The 27549-nt window shown below is 38.9% G+C and overlaps 1 protein-coding gene across 3 annotated transcripts in view; it reads left to right on the top strand.

Annotated features, from left to right (window-relative positions):
• IFT88 (intraflagellar transport 88) overlaps positions 1–25564 on the top strand; it is a 111085-nt gene extending 85521 nt beyond the window's left edge. For 2 of the 3 annotated variants that reach the window (XM_043991301.1, XM_043991299.1), the window contains 2 exons: positions 24976–25086; positions 25376–25563. In XM_043991301.1, the coding sequence (XP_043847236.1) occupies positions 24976–25086; positions 25376–25497 (233 nt within the window). In that variant the 3' untranslated portion in view covers positions 25498–25563. Of the gene's footprint in view, positions 1–24975; positions 25087–25375 lie in introns of all 3 variants that reach the window. The other variant, XM_043991300.1, reaches the window with a different exon arrangement.
• Positions 25565–27549: the final 1985 nt, after the last annotated feature.

The following is a 27549-nucleotide window of genomic DNA, read 5'->3' as shown; positions in this document are numbered from 1 at the left end:
CTCTCCCACTCCTCTTATCTTCTAGCTATCACTGGAACTTGAACACCTCCAGTTGACACAGCCTCTGTGGCCGCTCTTTCCAGTACTGGCCGCACCTTTTCTCATTCCCCCTCAGCTCATGATTCAAGACAGGGGAGTTAGAACATGCCTTGCTCCCCATCATCACTTCCAAGTTCTCTCTCTAGCTTCATCACTCCTTTGAGGTTCATGCTATTCATCTCCACTACCCAATCAAAATCCTGTTTGCTGTTATCTACAGACCTCCAGGTCATTCCCCTTCCTTCCTGAATGAGTTTGGTACATGGTCCACAGTTCTTCTTTCCTCCTCCACTCCTGTCTTCATACTAGGGGACTTTAACATATTGACTCTTCCTCAGACACACTAACCACTCGGTTCTTCAACCTACTCACTTTCCATGACCTGTTTTTCCATCCCACCTCAGCCATTCACAAAGATAGTCATACCCATGGTGATCCTGCCATTAAAGAATTCTCAATTCCAGGGGCGGCTAGGTGGTGCAGTGGATAAAGCACCAGCCCTGGATTCAGGAGTACCTGAGTTCAAATCCAGCCTCAGACACTTGATACTTACTAGCTGTGTGACCCTGGGCAAGTCACTTAACCCCCACTGCCATGGAAAAAAAAAAAAAAGAATTCTCAATTCCCCTTATACAACCATAATTTATTGGCTTTTCATATCTCCCTCTTCCCTCTCTTACCAAACCCTACTCTTTGCCCACACCATAGCCTCCAATCCCTTGCTCCCTCAGTTTTCTCCCTGGCCATTTCCCCTGTAGTAGCCATTCTCTTACCTTTCCCCCACTTTAGGTGGTGCAGTGGATAAAGCAGTCAAGAGGAGTCAAGAGGACCTAAATTCAAATCTCACCTCAAATACTTACTCCCTGTGTGACCCTGGGCAAATCACTTAACCCCAATTGCCTTAAAACATCTGGGGTCATCTCCAGTTGTCCTGATATATATCTTGCCACTGGACCTAGATGGCTCTGGAGGAAATAGTGAGGTTGGTGACCTTGCACAGCCCTCCCTCACTTAAATCCAATTCAGTTTAAGTCACGACATCACCCTGATGTCATGATCCTCTTCGAGAACGAAGGACAAATTACAACCACCACCCTTTGGTGAAGCAGTCCGATGCTATGCCATCCTCTCCTCTCTAATTCATTGCTCCCTTATCATTTCACTGATTGTTCCCTGGCAAGCCTTAGCCTTGCATCACTCCCACACTCTATCACCTTGGTTCCTACATATCTGCTGCTGAACAAAGGTAAAATCACATAACTCTTTTGTCTGGGTCCCCAATAAATTTATCTTATACAACCTAAACTAGGCCCTCACTGCTGCTAGGCATAGTAATATCTCCCTTATCAACTTACTATCCCATTCTCCACAAGGGCTCTTCCAAACCTTTTCATTTCTTCTCAGATCTCCCTCTCCCCTCACCTTTCAGCTGAGAACCCTGCCTCATTTTTTTAAATTGAGGCCATTTACCATGTGATCCCTCTTTTCCCCTCCTCTTCATGTTATATCACTCAGATGCTTTCAACCACTGTCTCCTCTTTCACCTCTGTCTCACATGATGAGGTAGCCTTACTCCTCACCAAAGCTAATCCTTCTACTTGCTTAAATGATCCCATTCCATCCCATCTCCTCTAGCAGATCGCCCCCTCTGTCATCCCTACTGTATCACTTATTTTCAGTGTCTCTGTCTGCTGGGTCCATCCCTACTGCCTACAAATTTTCCCATCCTCAAAAAATTTCACTTGATCTTTCCATCCCCTAGAACTATTGTCCTATATGCCTTTTGATCTTTGTAGCTAACCTATGATAGGTGCCTCAACGTTTTCTCCTCTCATTCTCTTAACCCCTTACAATCCAGCTCCCAACCTGATCATTCCACTAAAACTATCCTCTCTAAATTTCCAGTGATCTCTTAATTGCCAAATTCAGTGGCCTCTTCTCAATCCTTTTTTTCCTCAACCTTTCTGTAGCCTTTGACACGTTAACTGTGTCACTATATCCTCTTTGATATATGTTTTCAGAACCCTATTACTTCCTGGTTCTCCTCCTAACAAACTGCTCCTTATTCTTCTTTGCTGGATCCTCAGCTAGACCATACCCTCTAGCCCAACATATCCCATTGGGGATCTCATCAACTTCCATGGATTTAATTACCATCTCTATGCTGATTCTCAATTCTACCTATCCTTCCTTAATCTTTCTGCTGACCCCCAATCACATATTTCCAATTGCTTTTCAGACATCTGGAACTATATTTCCAGTAGACATCTTAAACTCAGTGTATCTAAAATGGAACTCATTATTTTTACCCCTAAACCCAATACTTCCCTATGTAAAAGTCTCAGCTAAAATCCTTTCTTTTATGGGAAGTTATTCCTAGTGCTTCAGTTCTACTGCCTTCCCTCTCTTATTTCCTATTCTGTATCTAACTTATTTGTCCCTATTTGTTTACTTGTTGTCTCATCTGCTTATAGTCTCCTTCATTAGATTGTAAGCTCCTTGAGGGTAGGGGCTGTCTTTTACTTCTTTTTTTTATTCCCAGATCATAGTACAGTGGCTGGTATATTGTAGGCACTTAATAAATACCTATTGACTGACTAACCAACTGACTTAGGCCTCTTCCTATTACCTACCCTACTCCTGCTTGGATTTTAGATTGTTTTGTATCTTTCCCTAGCAATACACTATCTTCCTCTATACAAACTGAGCTACTAGTTTGAGACGGCCTTTCAACTGATGCCCCATTTACCTATCCCTCAAAGAACCTATCTTTTCCCTTTATCCCAGATTCTGACAACTGACTCCCATCCAGCCCTGAAGGTCTGCCTTCATGGGTCATGAGATCCTGGTCTTCTCAGGTCTGAATTCATGGGTTATGACACCCATGTCTTCTTAGGTCAAGCCTCTCCCCTTGAGTCCTAGTTATGACAACATGGTGAGCCCCGAAACAATTTGGAAGCTGACTAGGATTCTTCCCTAACCATTATCAAACAGTGGGATGGGCTTAAATTCTAAAGGAAATAGCCCCACTTGAATTTTCTGCCAACATATCAAGCTTAAATATGCCCAAAATGGAACTTGATCAAAATTCACTTCCTACAGGCTTCTCTGTTTCTGTTTTCATTGCCGCAGTTATCCAGGTTTAAAATTAGTTATCCAGGTTTAAAATTAGTTATCCAGGTTTAAAATCTCAGATTTCTCTTTCCTGTTTACTTCTCACACCCCTCAGTCACCAAAGCTTATTGAGTCCATCTCCATGGTATCACTTGCATTCATCCCACATCACTACATTGGAAACTCTTTCCTCAAATGCAACCAGTCATTGCACTCTATAACAGATGTGTTTTTCCCAAACCTTCCATAATGGGCCCTACTTATTCTCTGGAACTATAACACTTGATTGCCATGGCTTCTATGCCACAGGAATTCTCACTTAAGTAGATCCCCAAATCTAAGTTCATTTTCTTACCTTGGCCATTCAATATCAGACTTAGAAGAGTACTCTGAAACTTCTCTTAGTGGATTTTTTTGCATCAGTACCAGGAGTATCCCTGACAGCTGTGGAGCTAACAAACAAAACATAGTGTCCCATCTTCAAGAAGCTGGATGAGGACCACCAAGCACAGCTGGATGTTGCCCTCATTTAACAGCAAGTTGGGAATAGATGATGTAATTTCCCTTGAGGTAAAGAACTAGAAGTTCCCTGAAATTTTGAGCATGTGGAAGAAGAGCTCATTAACTGCCATAGAAAAAACTCATGAGGAGATAGAGCTGTTTGTTAAAACTGGGCCAGCTCCATTGTCCTTTAAGGAACCCAGGATCCCCTAGAAAGACCGGCTTTGACTCCTGGCCACTTGTTGTTTTCAGTTTATGTTCCCGAGGACCTTTCCTGGTATTTCTCAATTTTTTAGAGGTGGTGCCCAAGGGCAGCCCTACCCCTACTTCCTATATTGACCTCTGAACCTTTGGCTAGAGTTCCTGAGCACTTGTCTGAGCCATTGCTCTCAAGTGTACTTGGCTAATGCTTCGTGTGGGCCCCAGTGCCTACTGTATTCACACTTGTACCCTTATCATAATGTCACATCCCTCTTAGATTGCCACCGGACTTCTGATGTTCATAATCGCTCCAAATTATTCAGGTAGGCTTGATCTTTCACCTGAGACCAATATTCCCATGCGGTCATTTGAAGAAGCCTCTTGGATGTGAGAAAAATATAAATATTAAGTATAATGGCATCAGGGAAATGGCAGCCACATAAAGAATTTTAACATTCTTTAGTATAATCTTCTGTTAGGAATCTTTTTATTGCTATGAGATGCTAAAGTCAAGTACTGGAAATGGAACAACCTAAAGTGAGATTTAAGCAGCATGACATCAGGATTTTATAATTTGTTTTAAATTTGAGGTGCTGCATTTCAGAACTTAAATATATTTCTTACTCTTAGATTTTTTTGTTTTAACAAACCACCGCCAGTCTATTTTTTTAATAGCTAATAAACATTTTTATTTAAAGTTTTGCGTTTCAAATTTTATCCATCCTTCCTTCCCTCCCCCTGTCCCTGAGGTGGTAAGCAATCATATATATATATATATGTGTGTGTGTGTGTGTGTATATATGTTATACATGTGCAATCATGTAAAACATTGCCATATTAGTCATTTTGTATAAGAAAACTCGAATAAGGGGCAACTAGGTGGCGCAGTAGATAAAGCGCCAGCCCTGGATTCAGGAGGATCTGAGTTCAAATCTGGCTTCAGACACTTGACACTTACTAGTTGTGTGACGCTGGACAAGTCACTTAACCCTCAGTGCCCCACAAAAACAAAACAAAACAAAAACTCAAACAAAAGGAAAAAATGAAAGAAAGTGAAAAATAGCATGGTTCAGTCTGTGTTCTATCAATATCCGTTCTTTCTTTGGAGGCAGATAGTAGATTTCATCATTAGTCCTTTGCAATTGTCTTGGATCTTTGTATTGCTGAGAATAGTTAAGTCATTCACAGTTCTTCATCAAACAATATGACTTTCATGTGTATAACATTCTCCAGGTTCTGCTCACTTCACTATACGTCAATTCACACAAGTCTTTCCAGGTCTTTCTGAAATCATCCTGCTTGTCATTTCTTATAGCACAATAATATTCCATCATCACCATCATATCACAGCTTGTTTAGCCATTCCCCAATTGATGGGCATTCCTTTGATTTCCAATTCTTAGCCACACTAGTCTATTTTAAAAGTTTTTCTACCCAGAGTTTAAGTTTACTAAATTTTATTTCCTTTCTTGCAAAAGAAACGTTAATTTCTAAAAACTACTTAACTATGCATGTGATGTGACTTGAACATCTTGATAATATCCCTCTTTGTAGGAACTCTGTGTCTTTGGTTCGTGGTGTGGTCAAAATCTATTATCTATTAAGAATCTAGGGGCAGCTAGGTGGTGCAGTGGATAGAGCACTGGCCCTGGAGTCAAGTGTGTCTCTTGTAAGCAACAAATTGTTGGACTCTAGTTTCTAATCCATTCTGTTATCTATTTCCATTTTATGGGTGAGCATCTCATCCACATTCACAGGACATTGATGTTTTGGTGTGTACCCCCATGCAGTTTCTTCTCTAGTTTCTTTTCTTTACTACTTTACCAAGCAATTGGGATTGGGATGGGGCAGTAGAGAAGGGCTGCTATAAGTTCAGTCTTGTTTACAAGAATAAAGGAACAAAAGCCCTGGTTAGTAGCTCAGCATTGTTGTTAGTCTTATAGTTAAATCATCTCCTCAGGAATTGGATTCCTAAATTGTTCCCCTGATTGAGGAACTATCTAGTCCTGCCCTTGGCTCTGGACTTCCTACTCCCCAAACCCATTCTCACTGTATCTGATCTCCCTGATAATAACTACTCGTCTGCCCAACCTCATTCACAGGATCATGTAAGGATCCAGAATAGGATAGGCCCTCAGTAGCCTTTTAGTCCAACCCCCTCGTTTTACTCAAGTCCAAAGCTGTTAAGGAATTTGCCCCAAATCACACAATTAGTCAGCTTTGGAAGCAGGATTTCATCCCAAGCTTTCTGACTTCAGTCACTACTATGCTGCTTCCTCAATTGAGTTTGGGGTTTTATATAATGATACTTTGTCTTTTCCTTCCCACCAAAACAACAGCTTTTAATCTTCTTGACTCAAGTCTTTGAATGTCAGTTTTTTAGCTAACCATTCTCTGGCCTTGCTCCCATGTTCTGACACCTAACTTTCAGCCAATCTAATGCCTGTTCTTTCAGACATTTTGCAGTCTGGACTGTCCTTCTGCCACCCCAAGTACTAATCCCAAGTCACAGTATAATACAATTCACTCCTCATTGAATGAGAAAAACTAACTTGAAGAGAAATGATTAAGCCATGCTTCCTTCATTGAACTAGGACTTCTGACCTACAGGCCCTGCCTAACTCTCGTGACCTCTTCTACCTCCATTCTTCCTCAACCATTCACAGGATGACCAAAGTTTAGATTCCATCCCCTTGCCTACTCCCTGCACTCTTTAAGTTGATTCCTGTCATTCTTACTAGTTAATAACAATAATAATGATTATAGAACATATTAAGATTTACAAAGTACTTTGTCACTATACTGCATGAAAATCTATTTCTGTTGATTCTAAGCCATACATTTGAATTTGTCTGTATTACCACTATTACCTATCCAGTGTGGTGGAGTTGGGTAAATTACATATACTACATATGAAACTTATTATAAATATCTGTCCATACTAATCATTTTAATATAGTAGCAATATATTGAAATTTAATAGCTTTTATGCCACATTCTCAGAATATAAATTGGCTATCCAGAAATAAATTGGCTATCTTAAAAGATTCTGAGAAACCAGTGCTTTTTTTGTAGTTTTGTACCAGTATAGAAATGAACCAGAGGGAGCCTGGCAAGTGTAGCGAAACCAGAAGGCATCACTACATTGGGCAGCAATACAACATTTCCAGAAGTGTGTGGTGGAATCTAGGGAGTTACCTGAGGTTAAGAAGCTATCCAGTTACACTACTGAGCATATACATTTTATTTTTTGTTTTTGTTTTTTTTTTGTTTTTTATGGGGCAATGGGGGTTAAGTGACTTGCCCAGGGTCACACAGCTAGTAAGTGTCAAGTGTCTGAGGCCGGATTTGAACTCAGGTACTCCTGAATCCAGGGCCAGTGCTTTATCCACTGCGCCACCTAGCCGCCCCGAGCATATACATTTTAAATAAGTAGTCATAAATATTTGTTGTCTGGTTGATTAATAGTCTAATTGCACTTAAAATATTAGGGTTGGGAGAATTATTAGGGGAAAACAACATATCATTTTATACAGTTTTATAGTTATTCAATATAGTTTTAACTGCCTATTAATCATTTTATTCCCATTAAAAGGGTTTGGCAAGGGGCAGCTAGGTGGCTCAGTGGATTGAGCACTAGCCTTGAAGTCAGGAGGACCTGAGTTCAAATAGGGCCTCAGATACTTGACACTTACTAGCTGTGTGACCCTGGGCAAGTCACTTAAACCTAATTGCATCACACACACCCCCCAGAGGGAAGAAGTTCCTTGTGTCCCATCAGTTTGATTGGGGAATTCTTCAATTTAATCATTCCCTAATCTGCCCCTTCTATATCTATTACATGAGCAGACTTCTGTTTAATCAAGATACTAGAAGATACATTAGCTAATTCACACAGCTGAGGTATCCTTTGTTTTTGGTTTGTGGTTTGTTTTTGGTTTGGGTTTTTTATTGTTGTTGTTGTTTTTTTGGGTTTTTTGGTCTGCATTAGTGATTTCAACCAATTATTGGAGAACTACTAGTTTGGAAATTCTATCCAGCTGGAGTAATTCACAGGCAATTCATCTGTAACTTAACATTTTAGACAGTTGCCCAAGACATTGAAACACTGTCATCCAATTGTGTGCAACAGAGGCAAGGAATGAATCCAGGTGGTCTTGACTCCAAGGCCAACTCTCTATTACACCACCCTGCTTTTCATGGTACCATTTAATAGACAGAATATGTAATGGGTCTTTCATGTCTTTATAATAATAATCTTTAATTCCTAAGCTATAAATTAGAAGCTCTTTTACTACTGGTTATAACATAATACAATATGAGGTGATAATAAAGCTTCAGGATTTTACTACAATGTATTTTTCTTTATAGTAAGAAATAAAATCCTAATATACTTGCTAATCCAAATATTGTTATCATTTAATGGAATAATCTTTTTTTTTTTTTTTTGGTGGGGCAATGAGGGTTAAGAGACTTGCCCAGGGTCACACAGCTAGTGTCAATTGTGAGACTAGATTTGAACCCAGGTCCTTCTGAATCCAGAGCCGGTGCTTTATCCACTGCACCACCTAGCTGCCTGGAATAATCTTTTAAATAACATTTTTATTAATGTATGATTTTAAAATCTGAATATGTATTCTATTTATAGAGAACACTAAGCAAATCTTATTGAGAACTCAGAAAATCTTTGCTATTGTCTTTTACATTATTTCTATCATAATTAGATGAAACAAGAAAAATATGCTTCATTTAATTGCCAACTTATTTTATCTCACTAATATTTTCCTATTAGTTTTTTTCTCATTTCCTTTAACACTTTATTTAGTTTTATTTCAGTCTCCATTTCTTTCCTTCTTCCAAGCTTAGTAACTTATTATTTCCTTAGTAACTTATTATTCTTAGTATGAGTTATAAAGTTAATATGATAGGCCAATTTTTTTTTACTTATTTTAGAATTACCACATTTATTCTAATGAAATGCAAATTACAAATAGAGGACTTTTATTACATTAAATTGAGTTATACTTATTCTAAACTATACGTTCAGTTTTGAAAAATATAATAAAACCTTACACAATTGGACCATTTCATGAAATCCAGTATAGTACCACACCCAAACTGATTTCCTTTTCTCTCTTTTGCCACCACCCAAGAGTAAAAAAGTTTTTTTGTTTTTTCTTATCAAAAATTAGAATGTGTTCTGACTTTTTCTGTACCCCCTAACCTCTTGCTGGCTAGGCCATTTTCTTTCAAATGCCTTGGCTTCAAGTAAATAACTAAACTGTAATGTGAGAGAATTTTGGAGTTCAAGTTGCATATGGCTGAGGTATATCTCAAATATTATTTCACATTACTCACTTCTCTTGGCACAGTTTTGGGGGGGCGGGGCAATGAGGGTTAAGTGACTTGCCCAGGGTCACACAGCTAGTAAGTGTCAAGTGTCTGAGGCTGGATTTGAATTCAGGTCCTCCTAAATCCAGGGCCAGTGCTGTATCTACTGCGCCACCTAGCTGCCCCTCTTGGCACGGTTTTGAAGCACTAAAAAAATCACTTCAGGATTCTTTTACCACTTCCCAGTTAAGTCCACAGACCCTTTCTCTAGGTTGTAATCCTTGGGGTTATGGTTCTTTTGATTAGTCAACCCTATTTCTATTCTTCATTTCTAGGTTTAGCTATGCTTTCTATCATTTCACCTGATTTCCATCTTTTCCTTTCCCTGCCACCCTTCCTCCATCTCTAATAGCCTACAGTTGTGGAAGAAGCACTGAACTTTAGAGTCCCAAGACCTGAGTTTGAGTCCCATTTTAAAAATCATTAATTGTGTGACCCCCCCCCCCAGACTGCGCATTTTACTCCATCTCTCTGAACGAATGGCTGAATGAACATTTATTAAATGCTTCTTATGTGTTAAGCACTGAGGACACAAATACAAAAGTGAGGCAATTCCTGCCCTAAAGGAGTTTACATTCTAACCCAGAGAAACCTCATACATAGGGGAGTGGTAGCAAGAAAGAAGTAGAGAGATGTGCACATTCCAATGACGTGGTCTGGGTGGAATGTGAAATGGGGCTGAGGCTGGCTAGATCTGATGGGCAATGTAACAATACTTACCTGTTCTGGACATAGAAGGCCCTACCATGGGAGTTCCACAGTTGATAGTATTATGTTCCCCACTCTGACCCTCGGTTTCCTCATCTGTTAAGTGAAGATAATGATATTTTCACTTTGAGGGTCAAATAAAATAAAGTATAAAGCTAGACTATTTAAATATAGTCATAAGAATTGTATTCCCTAGAAATCCTGGGTTCCTTTCTTATCTCTCCAATTTTTGATATCACCAGTGCTATCAAAAATATCCTATAATATTCTGTAGATCATTTTCCCTATGATCATAGGATTCAGAGCTGGAGATATTCTTAGAGATGTTAGTCCAACCCCCTCATTGTGCAAATAGGAAAACTGAGGCCCATAGAAAAGGGAAGTAACTTGCCCCAAAGTAATAAAACTAAGAAGTAGCAGAGTTAGAATTTGAATCCAGGTCCTTTGAACTCAAAGTCTAGTAACTTGTTTATTCTACCCACCCCTTTAATTTTCTTCTCTCATTGTTTCTTAAATGACATTTTTTTTAAGTGAGGCATTTGGGGTTAAGTGACTTGCCCAGGGTCATACAGCTAGTGTTAAGTGTCTGAGGCCACATTTGAACTCAGGTACTCCTGACTCCAGGGCTGGTGCTCTATCCACTGCACCACCTAGCTGTCCCCTCTCATTGTTTCTTTTTTTTCTTTTTTTTTTTTGGATGGGGCAATGAGGGTTAAGTGACTTGCCCAGGGTCACACAGCTAGTAAGTGTTAAGTGTCTGAGGTCACATTTGAACTCAGGTCCTCCTGAATCCAGGGCCGGTGCTCTATCCACTGCACCATCTAGCTGCCCCTCATTGTTTCTTAAAATCAATTGTTCAGTTTACATAGCTTCACTCCTCCTTCTCCAGAATCCTTCTTCTCCCCTATAAAAGGAATCAATTACTATTTATCATTTTCCCATTCAAGAATTCATCATTTGCATTCGGTTGTTAAGCTTCCATTTACAACACATAAGAATACTTAAAACATTTTAACATGGAAATCCTTAGACAATGGAATCTTTTACTGATTAGCTGAGGGGGAATTTTGTCAGTGAGTAAGAGAAAGGGTAGTCAGAATTAGCAAAATGAGACTATTTTCAAAGAAATTAATTTTATGAATTTCACTTACATAGTTACCTTTAATGGTTATAGTTACCTTTATACAGGTATATATAGTAATAGTTACCTTTAACTATTTTAACAAATGATAATAGAAAATTTGTTTTAATATAGAAGAATATTTATAATTACCCTATTAAGATATAATTAGTTTATATGTAAAATGTGCTTTTAAAGTGCTTGATGGTGCTTTAAGACTTTTCAAGTTAGTAGTTTAAATCTGCCTCTGGACAACTTTGTGTCACATTAATTTGTTTAGTAAACTTCTCTTCATATGTATAATTCAAAAATAAATTTCAGCCCAGCCGCTGTCTCCATGTAGCCCAAGTTAGTTATTATAGTTGAAAAAGCAGTAGAGCCTAACCAGGACTTTTTATATTATAGGAACATATGATCTTAGAGCTGGAAGGGACCTTAAAGGTCATCAGGTCCAACCTCCTCATTTCACAGGTGAGGAAAATAAGACCCAGAAAGGTTATGACTTGCCCAAGGTCACATTACCAATTAGTGGCAGAACTGGGACTGGAACCCAAGTCCTTGACTTCCAGTCTTATGCTCTCTTTATTATTGGTTCTGTCCATTACTCGACTCAAGAAAGATTAACTTCATAAGAAATAGATATATGTTAACTATTTGGAGTAAAAATGCATTACTATTTTATGTGCAGAATCTCTCTTTAAGGCTGTGTCTACTCGCTACATCTAGTCAATTCAGTGAAAAAAAAAGTCAGTCAAAACTACCTCACTGCTGGCACTTCCCGGAAAGTTAGCTTCACTGGTAAGAGGAAGGAACCCCAGAACCCTGAGTGCTGCTGATCAGGTGGTCAGACTCAAGTAAAACATCCAGTAGGTACTGTGCAACTCAGATGTCTTATAGTCAACAATAGTCAAGTTAATATCCTGGAAAACAAAAAGGTTGGGAAGTACCTCTCTTCCTGCCTCCTGAATTAACTGAATTTTAAGGACCAGGTAGGTCTTCCATAGATCACAGCTCCTTAATTTGTATTTACTCCCAAAGGAATGCAGTTTGTGGTATGTTTTCTATTTTAGCACAGTACTTGTATTTTATGACATTTTGAGCATTAGAATTAGTCAGCTTAGTTCTAAAAGTTATGTTTCCTATAAATACCATTTGTGATTTTAAATGGTTTCCTGCATTCTTAGATGCTATTTGTACTATGTTATTGGGGCCAATATTTTTCCTCGGGGAATATGTCTCTAATGTTATGATGTAAGGGAACAAAAAAACATGATCAATGAGCCAAAAGTTAACTTTTTAGCTGATTTGTTGGCTGTACCCTTTCCACAAAGTGAGACAGATATATAATACTTTCTAAAAATTCAGACTTTTAATTTTAGTTTATACTGTGCTTATCAAAGTGTATCCCAGGAGTGAGCACATATTTTGGGTAGAAGGTCACTTCATAAGTTCTACTGAGCCTTGAAGGGAGAATAAATACAGAGTCAGGGAGCATCTGTTGAGTACTCAGGTACTATAGGGAGTCACAAAGACTTAACTGTTACCAAGGAACTTAGAATGCAATGAGAGACTGGACAAACACCTATAAATACAAGTGAGAAATAAAGAAACAGAGATTTTTATGTATGTTATGGCATTTAATTTTTTGTTTTGTATCATCACAATTTTTGTACTTGTCTTCTCCTCCCTACTAGATTCTAAGTTCTCCAAGGACAGGGAGCATGTCTTCAATCTTTTTATTCCCTAAAAACCACCTAGCATAGTGTCTTTTACATAATAGACACTCAATAAATACTTATGTTATGAAATGCCTAAAACATATTAAAATACACGTGCACATGCATAGGATCATAGATTGAGAACTGATGGGGAGCTCTGAGGTCATCTAGCTCTTAGGTGACCTCTAATTAGAAAATCAGTCCCCTTATTTTGCAGATGCAGAAACTAAATTCCATAGAGGTATTGTGGCCTACCCACTAGGGTTTGCCCATTTGGTATGTCATTCTCAAGATATCAGTGGTACTCGTGAAGGAGTTATTTTCCTATCAAATTGAATCCTAAAATCTATGTCAGTCAGTCCCATTGGACAGCTTTATACCTTCTCATTTGCTAAACATACCACATGTAACAAAAATAAATTTGTATTAATAATGGACAGGGAGTGACCCTGGTCTAGTCACTTAATCTCCCACTCAACTCCATAAGGTACAAATCAGTTGCTGTTCTGTGTCAGTGGCGGGAATTTCCTCACTTTCCCAATACTAATGAAATCACAGGTTTGGACAGAAATAATTTTTTAAAAAAGAAATATCAAAATACAGTCCTTTAGCCCACAATGACCCTTCTATCACAGTTCACAGAAAAAAACTGCATTCTTGCAGGACATACTGCTGCATTGTACTCTGATATACCATCTAGTCTCAGCAACAATACATCACTTTTCACCATTCTCCTGAGTTAGTGATTCCTGTATGTCAACCACTGGTGTCCTGGCTCCCAAAGCCTGACACTCATCAGATTGACTAGTAAAGGCCTAGGAGTGCCTCTTCTAATCTAGCCAGTAATTACAACTGTTTAAGATGAGTATATAGCTTTTAGAATAACATTATGGTTCAAGGAGCTTCTGCTCTAAGTAGTACTATCTATCCTCTATTTGCAGCTTGGTCATCTCTGGATGGGCAGCATAGAATATTTTCTAGGAATAGATTTTTTGATTTTCTTATCAGAATAATAGGCCCTTCTCCTTTGAAGCTAATCCCTCTGCTTAAAGTCAACCTCTGACTAAAGTTGGATGGCATAGTCCTAGTTTAACCTTAGCATCCCCCAAAGCATTATAGCCTACCTGGGTATTGGCTTGGTAAGCCATTGAAATTGTTCCCCCAATAAACATTGGAAACAAGTGATAAACTATTCTGGGACTATCAATAATATGCTTAGATTGCTACCCCATGTCCCAGGTAGGACTACATTCATATAATATTCCTGCTGATTCAGAAGGCCCTAGACCTCACTTTTACACTACTCACAGCTTATCCTTCTGTAAATAGGGCGACATTTATACATAATTAAATGTAGGTCCTTAGGAAGTATTTCTTTTTTTTCTATCTTTTTTTTTTTTTTGCAGGGCAGTGGGGGTTAAGTGACTTGCCCAGGGTCACACAGCTAGTAAGTGTCAAGTGTCTGAGGCCGGATTTGAACTCAGGTACTCCTGAATCCAGGGCCGGTGGTTTATCCACTGCGCCACCTAGCTGCCCCCTCTTAGGAAGTATTTCAATAAAGGAATGACCAATTTTTGACAAATGAAAATCCACAGAGGGATCATTTTTACAAGGTATTTCAGGGAGGGGAAGAAACAAGAAGAATGAGGGGAGAAAATCACTACTCCCACATCTATATAATATTCATAAAGATGAATTACAAACATTGAGGGTATCATTAATGAAAATGTGCAATGGAAACTGGTAGGCTTTACTCTCTACAGTAGGCTATATATTGACTGAAAGATGCAAAGAATACAGGAATCCACTGTTATTTATTTTTTATTGAGTACCTACTTCCATTCCCACTACCACCACCAAAAATAATTTGGTAGAACAAAAGGTTCTCTTGCAAAAAGGATTCTTTCATGAAAATGTGAAGATCAGGCAAGATTCTTTGATAAAATGAAATTCAATTGAGCATTTATTATAGTGCAAAGCACTCTACTAGGTGCTTGGAATATAAGGACAAACCCCAAATAGTCCCCACCCTCAAGGAGCTTATAGACTACTGAGGGATAAAGCATGCACACAGATAAGTATAAACAGAATAATACAAAGTAGTTTCAGTGGAAGGAGAAGACTAACAACTTGGGGGAGAAGGAATCCAAGAAAGGCTTCAGGTAGGAATTGATTGAAGAGATCTAGGGATTCCAAGAGATGGAACCAAAAAGGGAGAGCATTCCAGGACTAGGGAATGATAAAGAGGCTGGAACATGAAGTACATAATGGTGAGTAATGTGAAATAAATCTGGAAATATAAGAGGGAACAAAGTTGTGAAAGGCTTTAAATGTCAAATACCAGAGTTTGTATTTTGTCCTGGAGGCAGAAAAGAGCCACTGGACCTTCTTGAACATGGAAGTGACATCATCAGGCCTATGCTTTAGGAATGTAAATTTGGCAGCTGTGTTTGTGATGGAGAATAGAAGTAGGAAGGACAATTAGGTTATTGTAGTAGCCTAGGTAAGAAGAAATGAGGGCTGGGCCTGACCTGTGAACTGTGGCAAAGTGAGTGTAGAATGGGGTGGGGAAGGGGAGGTAGTATATGAAAGAGATGGGGAGGGAGAATTAGCAAGACTTGGCAGTTGATTAGATATGTGAGGTAATTAAGGGAAAAGTTAACTGTGACTTCAAAGGTGTAAATCTTGGTTACTAAAAGGATGGTGGTAACCCTCAACAGATAGAGGAAAGTTAGGAGGAAGGATGGACTTAGGGAGAAAGATAATGAGTTCTGTTTTGCTCATTTTAAGTTTGAAGTGTCTGTGGGACATGAGAATAGAGATGTCTGTCTAGCAGTTGGTGATGTGGAAATAGAGACCCAAGGAGAAAAAAAAGCAATCTATAGATTTGTGAGATTTCTTCATAAAGGTGGTCATTGAACCCATGGTAGCTGATGAGATCACCTAAGAGCAAAGACTCTTACCATTTTTTGAGTGATGAACACATTTGTCAGTCTCATGAAGCCTATGGCTTCACTCCACATAAAATAAAAGATGTAGAATTATAAAGAAAACCAAAGGTTACTGAAAAATAAAGATATAATTTTTTTTCTCATCCAGGTTCACCGACTCCCTGAAATATATCTTTGGACCCCTTGGGGATCCTAGGTTAAGAAACCTCTGACCTAATTAGAAAAAGTCCAAGACAGAGAGAGCCTTAGGGCTACTAATACTAGGAGGTATGACACAGATGGTAATCTAGCAAAGGATATTGAGTCAAACAAATAAGAAGACCAGAAGAAAAGAGTGTCACAAAAATGTTAGGAACAGTGAGTATCCAGGAAAAAAAAAAGGCATTGGCAATTATGAGATCATTGATAACCTTGGAAAGCTCTTTCAATTGAATAGTGATTCATAAACTAGATTACAAATGGGTTGAAAAGCATATGGGAGATGAGCAGGTAGTGGCAGGTAGTGTCAATGACCTTTTTTCTAGTTGTTTGAATGTGATAAAGAGGAAAGATATAGGATGACATCTTGAGGTCATGGCCTGCTCTGATGAAGATGAAATGAAAATAAGAGTTTTAATATGGTGGAGATCTGGTCAGGTTTGTTGGCAATGGCAAAGGATCTACTGAGCAAAGAGAGATTAAGGATTAAGGAGAGAAGAATGATCAAAGGGCAATCGAACTCTGTTCAATGACCCCCTGAGTATTAACCTCAAATGAGGGATAAAACAGTTATGCTCACCATTGTTATTCACCACTTTAATGGAGGATTCTTGTTCAAGGTCCAAATGGGAAGAGAAATAGATTCCCTATAGATGGAACAGTCCTCTAGATGCTTCTGTTTGTAAATGCTATTGTGTTTATTCCATCAAGTGCCACATCACAGAGCCTCCTAAGTGAGATCCATGAATACTCAAAAGGGGCTGGTGAAACAATGCAAGAAAAACTCAATTAATTTTAAAGATCCATTGTCTAGTCTTATAGTTGTTCTCCCAGTGATGCTGTAATGATCAATGATCTTGGAACACCACAATATTCAAGCTATCACAGTAAGTGAGGGGTCAAGGTAGTGACCCAAAAGGCAATATAATATAGAGAAGGCTTTTGGGTATTGGTGTGCTGCAGCATATTTCCAGTGATGACCTACACTTAAAATGTGGTATAAGGAATATAACTGAGGAAATGTTCATGAACTAAAAGGTGAGGTTATGATCTAGCAAGAGGGAGGGAGAATAGATAAACAATTGAGTGTTCCATTGGTACCCACATAATATAAAAAGACCCAGAGAAAGGTCACCTGCACATTCATAGCTATCACTAGCCATTCCCTCAGGTTTGTAGGACATCAGGCCTCTCTTGCCTTGCTGATAGAGCAAGATTTCCTCTAGACCTTCTTCATCCCCCATCTAAGCTCTTTTTTGGTTCTTTTGACTGTCAATTAACCTATCCCACTTCTCTCCCTCTCTTCTCCCCCCCCCCCTCAAATGAGGAACATAGCATATGATTAGGCAAGATGACTTTGAGCTGGAGGAATTGGTTTTGTGTTGTAGATCTGAAGAATGTAGACTTTCATATCTCCTATCCATCCCAAATCCAGCTAACTATGCCATTAGGGAAGCATCTGGTAGGATGGGGCTGAACCAGTGTCCCCTTTTCTTTAGTCTATCCCTGTCAACAGATAACCAGGTAGTACTTATAGCTGGAAGGAACCCTAGAGATCATGCAGTCCAACCCTTCATTTTGCAGATAAAGACACTGAGACCTAAAGAGGGAAAGGTATTTGTCCATGGTCGCATAGAAAATGAGAGAGCCTGATTCAGTTTTAAGTCTTATGATGCCAAATACACCGATGTTCTTTCCATTATACCACATCCCCATGAGTGTCTATTAGCATCAAGGGTTAGCTATACCCATAGGCATTTCTTCAAATTTTACCCTATATAGACAAAACAGGGAAGGGAGCTCAAATTGCACTTGGGGGGGGGCCCTTAGGGCAATGGGGGTTAAGTGACTTGCCCAGGCTCACACAGCTGGTAAGTCTCAAGTGTCTGAGGTCAGATTTGAACTCAGGTCCTTCTGAATCCAGGGCCGGTGCTTTATCCATTGCACCACCTGGCTACCCCAGGACTGTTCTTTTTAGAATTTTAGGAGGAGGGAGAGAAGATAGTTTGAGGAGTAGCAGGGATAAGCAAAGGTTTGGAGGGGTTTTGGGGGGTAGTTGTTTTGTTTTAGGAAATGGACAACTTCAGAATCTCAGAATTTAAAGAAGTCTCAAATGGGAGGCAGCTAGGTGGCGCAGTGGATAAAGCACCGGCCCTGGATTCAGCAGTACCTGAGTTCAAATCCGGCCTCAGACACTTGACACTTACTAGCTGTGTGACCCTGGGCAAGTCACTTAACCCCCATTGCCCAGCCAAAAAAAAAAAAAAAAAGAAAGCAAAGAAGTCTCAAATGCCAGCCATTCCAGGTGATAGCTAAACACAAAATTCCTCTCATCTATAATCTGTACCATAGCCTATAAGTGATCATTCAGTCTTCTCTTCAAGACCTTAAATGAAGGAGAACCTCTAGCTCCAAGATAGATGATTCCACTTGTTGGATGGCTCTAATTATTAAAAAATTTCTTTAAATCAAGTCTAAAGTTGCCACTTGGCAACTTCTACCTATTTCTCCTAGCTCTGGGGCAAAGCACAACTAGTCTAATACCTCTTTAATGTGGGAGCTCTTCAAACATGAAAATAATAGTCATATGTGCCTCACCCCCACCCCAAGTCTCCTCTTCTTCAAGGGAAACATCCCAATTTATTCAACTTGTCTCTACCCATCCTATGCTTGTGATTTTCATTTTTTGAGCCTAAGTATAAGACTCTACATTTGTCCTTACTAAATTTCATCTTAGATTTGTCCCAGTGTTCTAGCTTATCGAAGTCTTTTTGAATACTGATCCTGTTATCCAATATGCTAGCTATCCCTCTCAGCTTTGTGTTATATGCAAGTTTGATAAGCATGCTATCAATGCTTTTGTCCAAGTCATTGATAAAAATGTTAAACAGCCCAGACTTCCAAGGTGCTATCTGACCATTCAGTTTTGAATCTTCCCTACTCTACAGTCATCTAGCACACACTTTTCCATCTTGTCCACAAAAATAACAGTATAAATAGTATTTTCTTGATCTCCTTACTTGCTAGTAAAACAATGGAAATAAGGTTGCTGTTGGTAGAAGGGAAGGGACTTGCCAAGAGATTGGAGAATCTTGAAAGAGAAGGGATAGATCAAAGCCACAAAGGAGGGAGAAGGGGATCAAAACATCAAGGATAGGGGCAGCTAGGTGGTGCAGTGGATAAAGCACCGGCCCTGGATTCAGGAGTACCTGAGTTCAAATCCGGCCTCAGATACTTGACACTAGCTGTGTGACCCTGGGCAAGTCACTTAACCCCCATTGCCCTGCAAAAGAAACAAAACAAACAAACAAAAAAACCATCAAGGATACAGGTTGAGTGATTATCCTTGTCGAGAAGACTAGCCACTTAATCATCTAAGACCAGAGAAAAGAAAAACATAGACAAGATCCTAAAATGATCTGGAACTCATATGTGATAACTTTGGCTTTAAGAAAGTACTGGGTGAAGTCATCTGCTAATGGAGAAGGGAAGAGAATGTAGTTGGAGGATTGAGAAGAGACATTTGAAACAACCACAGGTGGGAATAAGATAACAAGTTAGTAAGATATGAATAAAAGTATTTCCAAGGACTGAGGAAAGCCAGATTGAGGCCAAGTAGAATAAATTTGTAATGGACCTGGTTAACATGGTTTCATGATTTCCTCCAACATTATTCAGCCTGTCAGGAGTGCTTATGGTTGGTCTTCACCCTCAGAGTCCACATGAGATACCCACAAGTGAATTTCAGAAATCACCGCTTTAAACTCCTGTACAATCTATGACCACATAACCCTATGCTTGTTTGATCTTGTTTAGTCTAAACTAAATAGATTGGTCCTAATTTTTAATTGAATGGGAGACTTTCTGGGAATATCAAATGCTATAGGTGTTTGGAACCTATCAAGAATACCTAAAATAGGGCTTCCCTCAGACCACCTGGACAGCATATTCCCCTATCATAGGCTATGATGTACACAATGAACACTTTGGAAATAAGGATACCTGGTCTTGGCAGAAAGCCCTTTGTATTAAGCTACTAGAACCAAGGAAAACCAAACTATCCCTAAAACCGTCAGAGATATCCTGACAAAGAAAGGTGGTCAAATTATCTGGCAACCAGCTGGCTACTTACTTTGTTAGCAAACAAGAAAGCACCATTTTATTATTCACCAGGTTAGATCATTATCTTAGATACTGCATATTGAAAAATGGTTCCTGGCCCTGAGCATCGTGTTTAGGAGAAGGCACAACTGGGAGTAGACTTCTAGAGCTGCTTAGCTATATATTTGCATGAATGGTCTCTGAACCAAATTATTGCAGACAGTATCTGCCTGAAATGGTGAATACTGGAGAAAATCTTCAATCCTCTCAGAGCAACTAAAAGCCATCCTGCATTGCTCAAAATATTCCTGTTTTCCCATGTTACCAACCACCAAAAAGACATCCATGAAAGTGGAATCAGTGTGCTATTGCTATTGCAGCATCCAGTCCTAAAATGGTCAAGTACCTTTCATACGGGACCATCTGACCAAAAGGCTTAGTTTCTCAAGATGCATTCCATGAACACTTCATCCTTTCCCTTCCCTTATTTGAAATGGCTATCAATTATCCCCTGATAAATTCTTACTTCTTGAAGGAATGCTTTTATAAGACCCTCTGTCAGATCCCATTCTTTCTCCAAATAGGCCACTAATGTGGTCCCTAACCTTCTCAAACACTCTCTTGAGAGAATTTTCCTAGTGCTGATCACCCAGAAAGGATAGTATGCTATAAATTCTGTGACATGACCTCCCCATTAAATCTAATAATTAATCTCAGACTTTCCCCAATTTCATTCCCAGTGCCAGGAATTCACTTCCTCTCTCCCACCCCCATCTTCATCACTACCTATTGAAATCTTTCAAAGCCAGCTCAGGTTGTCACTTATTCCAAAAACCTTTTTCTATTCTCCATATCTCACTGGTTGACTCCTTACTTTTTGAACCTCTCCTGTGCCCTTACCATAGTCTTAATTTATATTAAAGTTGGTTGTGTACATCTTAGCTCCCATATTAGTTTGTAAGTTCCTTAAGGTCAGGACTCATATCTTTTTCATTTTTATATCTCCCACAATACCTTGCTTAAATGTTTGTCAGATTGGATCAAATTGATTATTATCAATGCTAATAAAAAGATAAATTGTTGAATGTTTTAATTAATTTCATCAGGTTTTGGTATCATTTCTATATTTACTTGAATATTTCCAAGGAATTCATAGAGAGTTCATTAGTATAAGAACTACTTATACTTTTGCCATTTAAATTTCTTCCACATTTCATTGGATGTCTTTCATAAATTGCAGTGACCAAAAATATTCATCACGTGATGATGAATCACCATTTGGTAATGCTTGATGGACTTAGCTAGGCTGGACCTTGTAAGACAGATGAATGTACAATCTATTGTCAGGACCATACTCAAAGACTTTTCCAACTTGGGCAGGACCTACCAGAGTTTGTCCTCTGCTATCATAGCTTTTTTTTTTTTTTTTGGCAGGGCAAGTGAGGATTAAGTGACTTGCCCAGGGTCACACAGCTAGTAAGTGTCAAGTGTCTGAGGCTAGATTTGAACTCGTGTCCTCCTGAATCCAAGGCTAGTGCTTTATCCACTGCATCCAGGGGATAGCTGTCCCCTATCATAGCTTTTAATAGCCCAAAGTAATCTGTCTGCCAGGCTGAGGGTATCAGAGTAAGTCTTTAGTAAAAGGCCATGCATTCATTTAATGTCATAAAAATATTAATGTTATACTGAATACATCCTTGATTAAAAAATTTGCTTCTATAGTAATGTAACCCTTTACAGAGGATTAACAAATATAAGAGATGGGCCATTCAGTTATTTTTGTTTTGTTCTGTATTCCATTGTCTATTGCTTTTGAAGATTTTTCTCAACTATTCTGGCCAAGATCTCTCTTCCCTTCTAAGCCAAATTCACTTTTTATTTGAAGAGAGCATATGGCAAAAGTTTATGTAGCCAGTTTCTTAGTTTTAATTCATTTGTGTCCTGAATGGAACCTGTGTTATAAAAGTCACCTAACCTACAAAAAGACTTCTTATAGTTTAAAAATGTGGCATACTAGCATGTCTCAAACAGGTGTGTGTTGTTTTTCCTGCCTGCCATGAGTTGATGTTTTTATAACATCAGTCAAGGCAAGGTGCAGTCTCCCTTGTAAGCAGAAGTTGAGTTAGACTTTATCCCAGCTGACAGGATTTCAGTCTTGGTAATAAAACAAAAAAAGCAGTTTAAGGCTTCATTAGCAGAAAAAAAGTTGGCCATGTCCAAAATGTGCTAACAGTAAGATTGGAATTTTACTTTATCTGAGTGTTGGGTAGTTGTCAGAACAGCTACATTCCATGGGGCCCCACAGACTAACCAGGGCTTTGAACAGAATGTTCACAGCCGGCTAGAAAGGCAAAAATATCTATACAAATCATAATTCCTTACATTTATATTGAGTTTTACAGTTTCCAAAGCATTTTCACATGACCTCATTTCATTGGCTCCCCAAAATGTTCCCATGAGGAAAGCAAGGTAGATAGATATTGTTGTTCCCATTTTGCAGATGAAAAAAACAGGCTAGAAGGGGTAACTTGCTAAAAATCAAGAGTGAGAGTAGCAAGTGACAAAACCTGGGACCTGAACCTGGGTCTCTGTGACTCCTTCCTGTCTAGATAGCTTGCTCCAGCTAAGTGTGTGCCTCTAATGCCCTTCACCAGAGAGATTTCCCTGCTAAAATTTAAATGATAGATTATTTTTAAAATTAGTACTGGAAGGTCAACTATTCAGATAGAGTTATCTTTAAAACTTTGATGACAGAACCTATGTATTCTCTTTTCTTTTCTTTTCTTTTTTTTTTTTGTGGGGCAATGGGGGTTAAGTGACGTGCCCAGGGTCACACAGCTAGTGTCAAGTGTCTGAGGCTGGATTTGACCTCCTGAATCCAGGGCTGGTGCTTAACCACTGTGCCACCTAGCTGCCCCCCAGAACCTATGTATTCTCAACCCAAAACATTCCACAAATTTAATTTTTAATATTTTGAAATTTGGTACATACCAGTAGATAAAACTGTAGAATTTTATTTCAAGTAGAACTGAAGGGACCTATGAGATCATCTACTCCAACCTCCTTGTTTTACACAAAAGAAAATGGAGGCTCAGAGAGGTTTATATGACCTGCCCAAAATTGAACAGCCAACAACAAAGCTAGGACTGTAACCTAGACCTAGAAGGTTGAATGTGAATTTTGATAACTTATCAATTCAGCCTCACTCTAGGAAACACTCTTTATTTGCATTATGTTGACATGAATTTAACAGCTTTATTATTTAAACATAAAATGAAGCCAAGCCAAGAACAGCTGAAGTAGCTCTTTTTTTCCCCTTGGATGGCTTGCTTTCCTGAAGGAAGAGTTTCTTGCTAAAAAAAGAAAAAAAGAAAAAGAAGTATGCATCACTCTATCCAAACTTAAAATAAGAGTTTGTAATAGACTGAAAGTTTAGGAAGAGGGGGGCGGGGACACATCTAAAATGTTAATGCATCATTCAAATCTTTTGAAAAAGATTTTTATACTATGTCAATTTCAACTCAATTCAGCAGTTATTTATTAGTCATTTTCTATGGGCCAGACACTTTGCTAAGCACGGGAGCAACAAAAACAAAAATGGAAATAGTCCTTTCCCATAAGGAACTTTTATTTTTGCATTTGTCTGTGTGGAAAGTTAGGTAGATGATTTGAACTTTCTTTTTGCATTCAAATTAATTAATGATTCAAAGAAGGGTCCTTATTTTGAGGTTGGAAGGCACAACTTGATGAAATTGCACCTTACCTCAGTGGGCTTCTACCTCCAATATTTAAAGGCAGATGGCATTAAGTATGAAAAAATAACTAGGATAAAGACTAAGTTGGCATGAAATTCAGGTTAGTAGCAATACTTAGCTATTTGAAAGTTCTCAGAGACCTCAAAGTAGCTTAAAAAACAGGTTGGGGTGTTTTTTATTACTGTCTGAAATCAAGCTAATGGGGTACCTAGAGTAGAAATGGGATGGGGGTAGGAGAAGGGAGATGGGAGACATGATTTTTTTGTTGTTACTGTTTTTGTACCAATTCAGTCCTACCAATTTAGTGAATACAGAGAAATACAGAATACATTCAGAAACAAAAGATCCTGAATGGGTTACTTGTTCTCAGTAAGTGAAGCTTTTACAATAGAAAGAAAAAAGAATGCTATTCTCAGAAGTCTTTGGAAATGTCACAGTTAATTGTCAGAATTAGAACAAGGTTTATAGATTATTACTCAAGCTACAAGGGACCTTGGAGATCATATTTTCTACTCTCATCATTTGACAGATGGAGAAAGTTGAGGTCTACAAAAGTGAAGAGAGTTACCCTAAGTGGCAATACTAGAACAAAAACCATCTTCAGAACCCTCATGGCAGACTGATGGGGCTTTTTCTCTGCTAGAGAAAGTAGTTTATTCTCGTTAATAGGGGTATTCTTTCCAGGACATGGTTGCAATAAGGTGGTATAGCTTTAATACTGTTCTTACAAATTCTGTGTCCTATTCATCCGCAGCAGGGTCCTCTGAGGTCACCTAGTCCTGCCTTCTCAATCCTTTCCTTTCATAGCTGAAGGAGACTGAAATTCAGAGTCGAAATCCCTTGCCTCCAGTCACACACAACTAGCAAGTGACAAGACTAGAACCTACAAGCTCTGTCAACATGAGCCTGTAAGCTGGGACTTTTCAGAAGCAGATCTCTTTAAACTGAAATTTGAAACTGCCTCTCCACAGATTTGAAAGAATATGTTTAAGACCCATGTCGTCACATTTTCAGTTTGTTAGAGCTCCCCAAAGAGAATTTGTAGCCATCAGAAATTGACTTCAGAGTGAGAAAGAATGCCTGTTTCATGGCAAAGCTGGTACAATTTAAGATGTGTGATGCAGTTCTGTGGTTTCTTGGCTTGTGAAACGAGTGAATTTCTATTCCCACATTTTCAGATAGTGGCCAGAACTCTAGTTCCAGCAGCAAAGGTGAGCGTCTGAGTGCCAAATTACGATCTTTACCTGGGACAAATGAACCTTATGAAAGCAGCAGTAACAAAGAAATCGGTGAGTGCCATTGTTTCTGTCAGTAGACCAAGGCTAATGAAGAATGCCTTGGAGAATTGGCATTCATTTTAAATATGGCAGTGTGAAGAATTTTTTATGTATGGATGCTTGTGTGAAAAAAATTTTAAGAAAATTTGGTGTCACGTTTCTATTCACTGTGAATTTCACAATTTTTTTGATGACAAGAATTGGTTTGCATTTATTTCAATATAATCCCTGTGAAACAGTTAAATAAATGAAATTTTATTAAAAATAACACAATCAATGAAACATCTGTTTTGTTCCACAGATGCCTCATATGTGGATCCACTGGGCCCACAAACAGAAAGACCAAAAACTGCAGCCAAAAAAAGGACTGAAGAGGATGATTTTGCTGATGAAGAATTAGGAGATGACTTGCTTCCTGAATAATATGTATTTTAATGTTATTTACTATAGCAGATGAGTCTCCTTACAAGTTAACTTTTTGATAAAATATCTTATATTTAATTTTGTATACTATCAAATTTGGTGAAATTCAAAATTTAAATAAAACTATTCCATGAGTCAATGAGCTTTGTTGTTCATTAAGTCACAAGGGGAGGAAGGTGGTTAGAGGAGAGGGTACAATACTTTTCGTTTTGGGTTGGTTTTTTTTTTTTGGTGAGGCTATGGGGGTTAAGTGACTTGCCCAGGGTCACACAGCTAGTAAGTAAGTGTCAAGTGTCTGAGGCCAGATTTGAACTCAGGTCCTCCTGAATCCAGGGCTGGTGCTCTATCCACTGTGCCACCTAGCTGCCCCCGGGGTACATTACTTTTCAAAAATATCCATAATAAGACCTTAATTAAGTTTAACTGCTAGGAGTTTGAAACTTAAAAGGCATTGAACGTGTTGCCTGATGGGGATTATAACTTGTTAAATCAACATTTTAGAGATTCTCATGTTGATGGGGAGAGATGTGCTCAATAGAAGGTCTACCCCTATGAGCTATAATTTCATAGAGTAACGTAGTATTTTAGAGTTGAAAAAGACAAATAGAGATCTTTTAATCCAACCCTCTCATTCTCCACACAAGGAAACAGGGCACGGGAGATGAAGTAACTTGCCATTATCATAGCTAATTAGTGACAGAACTGGGGTCTGAACAAAGAGCTTCTCAGTCCACCTAGGACTCTCTCTGTTACCGGGTTAGGATTATTGAGGTTTGAACTGGCCAGCTAGGCTAGAGGACAGGGGTCTGGGGTGGCTCTCCTTGAGAAGCTAAACCATAGGACAGACACACCTAAAGAAGCAAGGGAGATAAGCAGCACCTGCTCAAGATTGAGATAACTCCAGGACCACCACCCCAATGCAAGATAATCCTATTAGGCTTGGCTGCTGCCTGACTTGTGCCAAGGGGACAGAGATAGCTCCAACATCCGACCCTCACCTGACTTCTCCCAAGTCACCCCACAACAAGGGACATTCCAATCTCAGGTGATCACCCCCATCTACCATCTATAAAAGCTATGGCCTTTCTCCTGTACAAGGAGACATGTATCTCAGAGACTCATGTGTCTCTGTGCTATCTCCCCTTGAGAGAAGCTTTACTTCTCTCTCAGTTCCTTTCTCTAGCACCCAAATAAAATATTATTTTATTCTAATTGGATTTGTGTGTGAGAGGGTGTAATTCTTTAAAGAGGAAAACCTAAGGACCCCTCACACCAACCTATTTCCCCAGTGACACTCTCCATTAGGCCCAAAGTATCAAACTGGCTGCCACGAGGCAGCATATAACCCACAAACCTGAGTGAGGCCTGAACCAGAATAAAATGTAATTGGGATTTATGTAACAAAATAAATAAAAATACAAGAAAACACAGATGTTACTTTTTTTTTTTTTAGTGAGGCGATTGGGGTTAAGTGACTTGCCCAGGGTCACACAGCTAGTAAGTGTCTGAGACTGGATTTGAACTCAGGTACTCCTGACTCCAGGGCCGGTGCTCTATCCACTGTGCCACCTAGCTGCCCCCCAGATGTTACATTTTAAAACTACAAATCGCAAAATTTTCTTTGCAGTTTTACAATTATAAAAATGAATAATTTATTACCTCGTTTACTAATTCTTGTTTGTTAGTATTGACTATCATGGCTATGGTTGATCTTGAATTAATTTTCCACTCCTAAATACTAGTTGTTAATGGTGATTATGAAGGAGGCAGGAGATGAGAGATAGGAGTAGGAGGTAAGGAGATGGTGTGCCCAACAATAATTTGATGATCTGCCGGGCTCCTGTCTTGGAGATCTGCTTTCAGTGAAAGATGAAGACAAACATTTATTATAAAGAGCTTTCTGATAATTTTAATATTTGAAGGGCTGTTAGTAAAAAGTAGAAATGTCTATTTTCCTTTGGTTGGTAGCTATTATATTTGCACTGTAAATCCTATCTTTTCATTTGACTAAAGCTCCTTATGCCACACTCCACACTTTGTCATGCCCTTCAT

Source organism: Dromiciops gliroides, chromosome 3, assembly GCF_019393635.1.
Source record: "Dromiciops gliroides isolate mDroGli1 chromosome 3, mDroGli1.pri, whole genome shotgun sequence".
Lineage (NCBI taxonomy): Eukaryota > Metazoa > Chordata > Mammalia > Microbiotheria > Microbiotheriidae > Dromiciops > Dromiciops gliroides.
The sequence above is the reverse complement of the archived record's forward strand: the minus strand, read 5'-3'. Positions and strand labels throughout refer to the sequence as shown.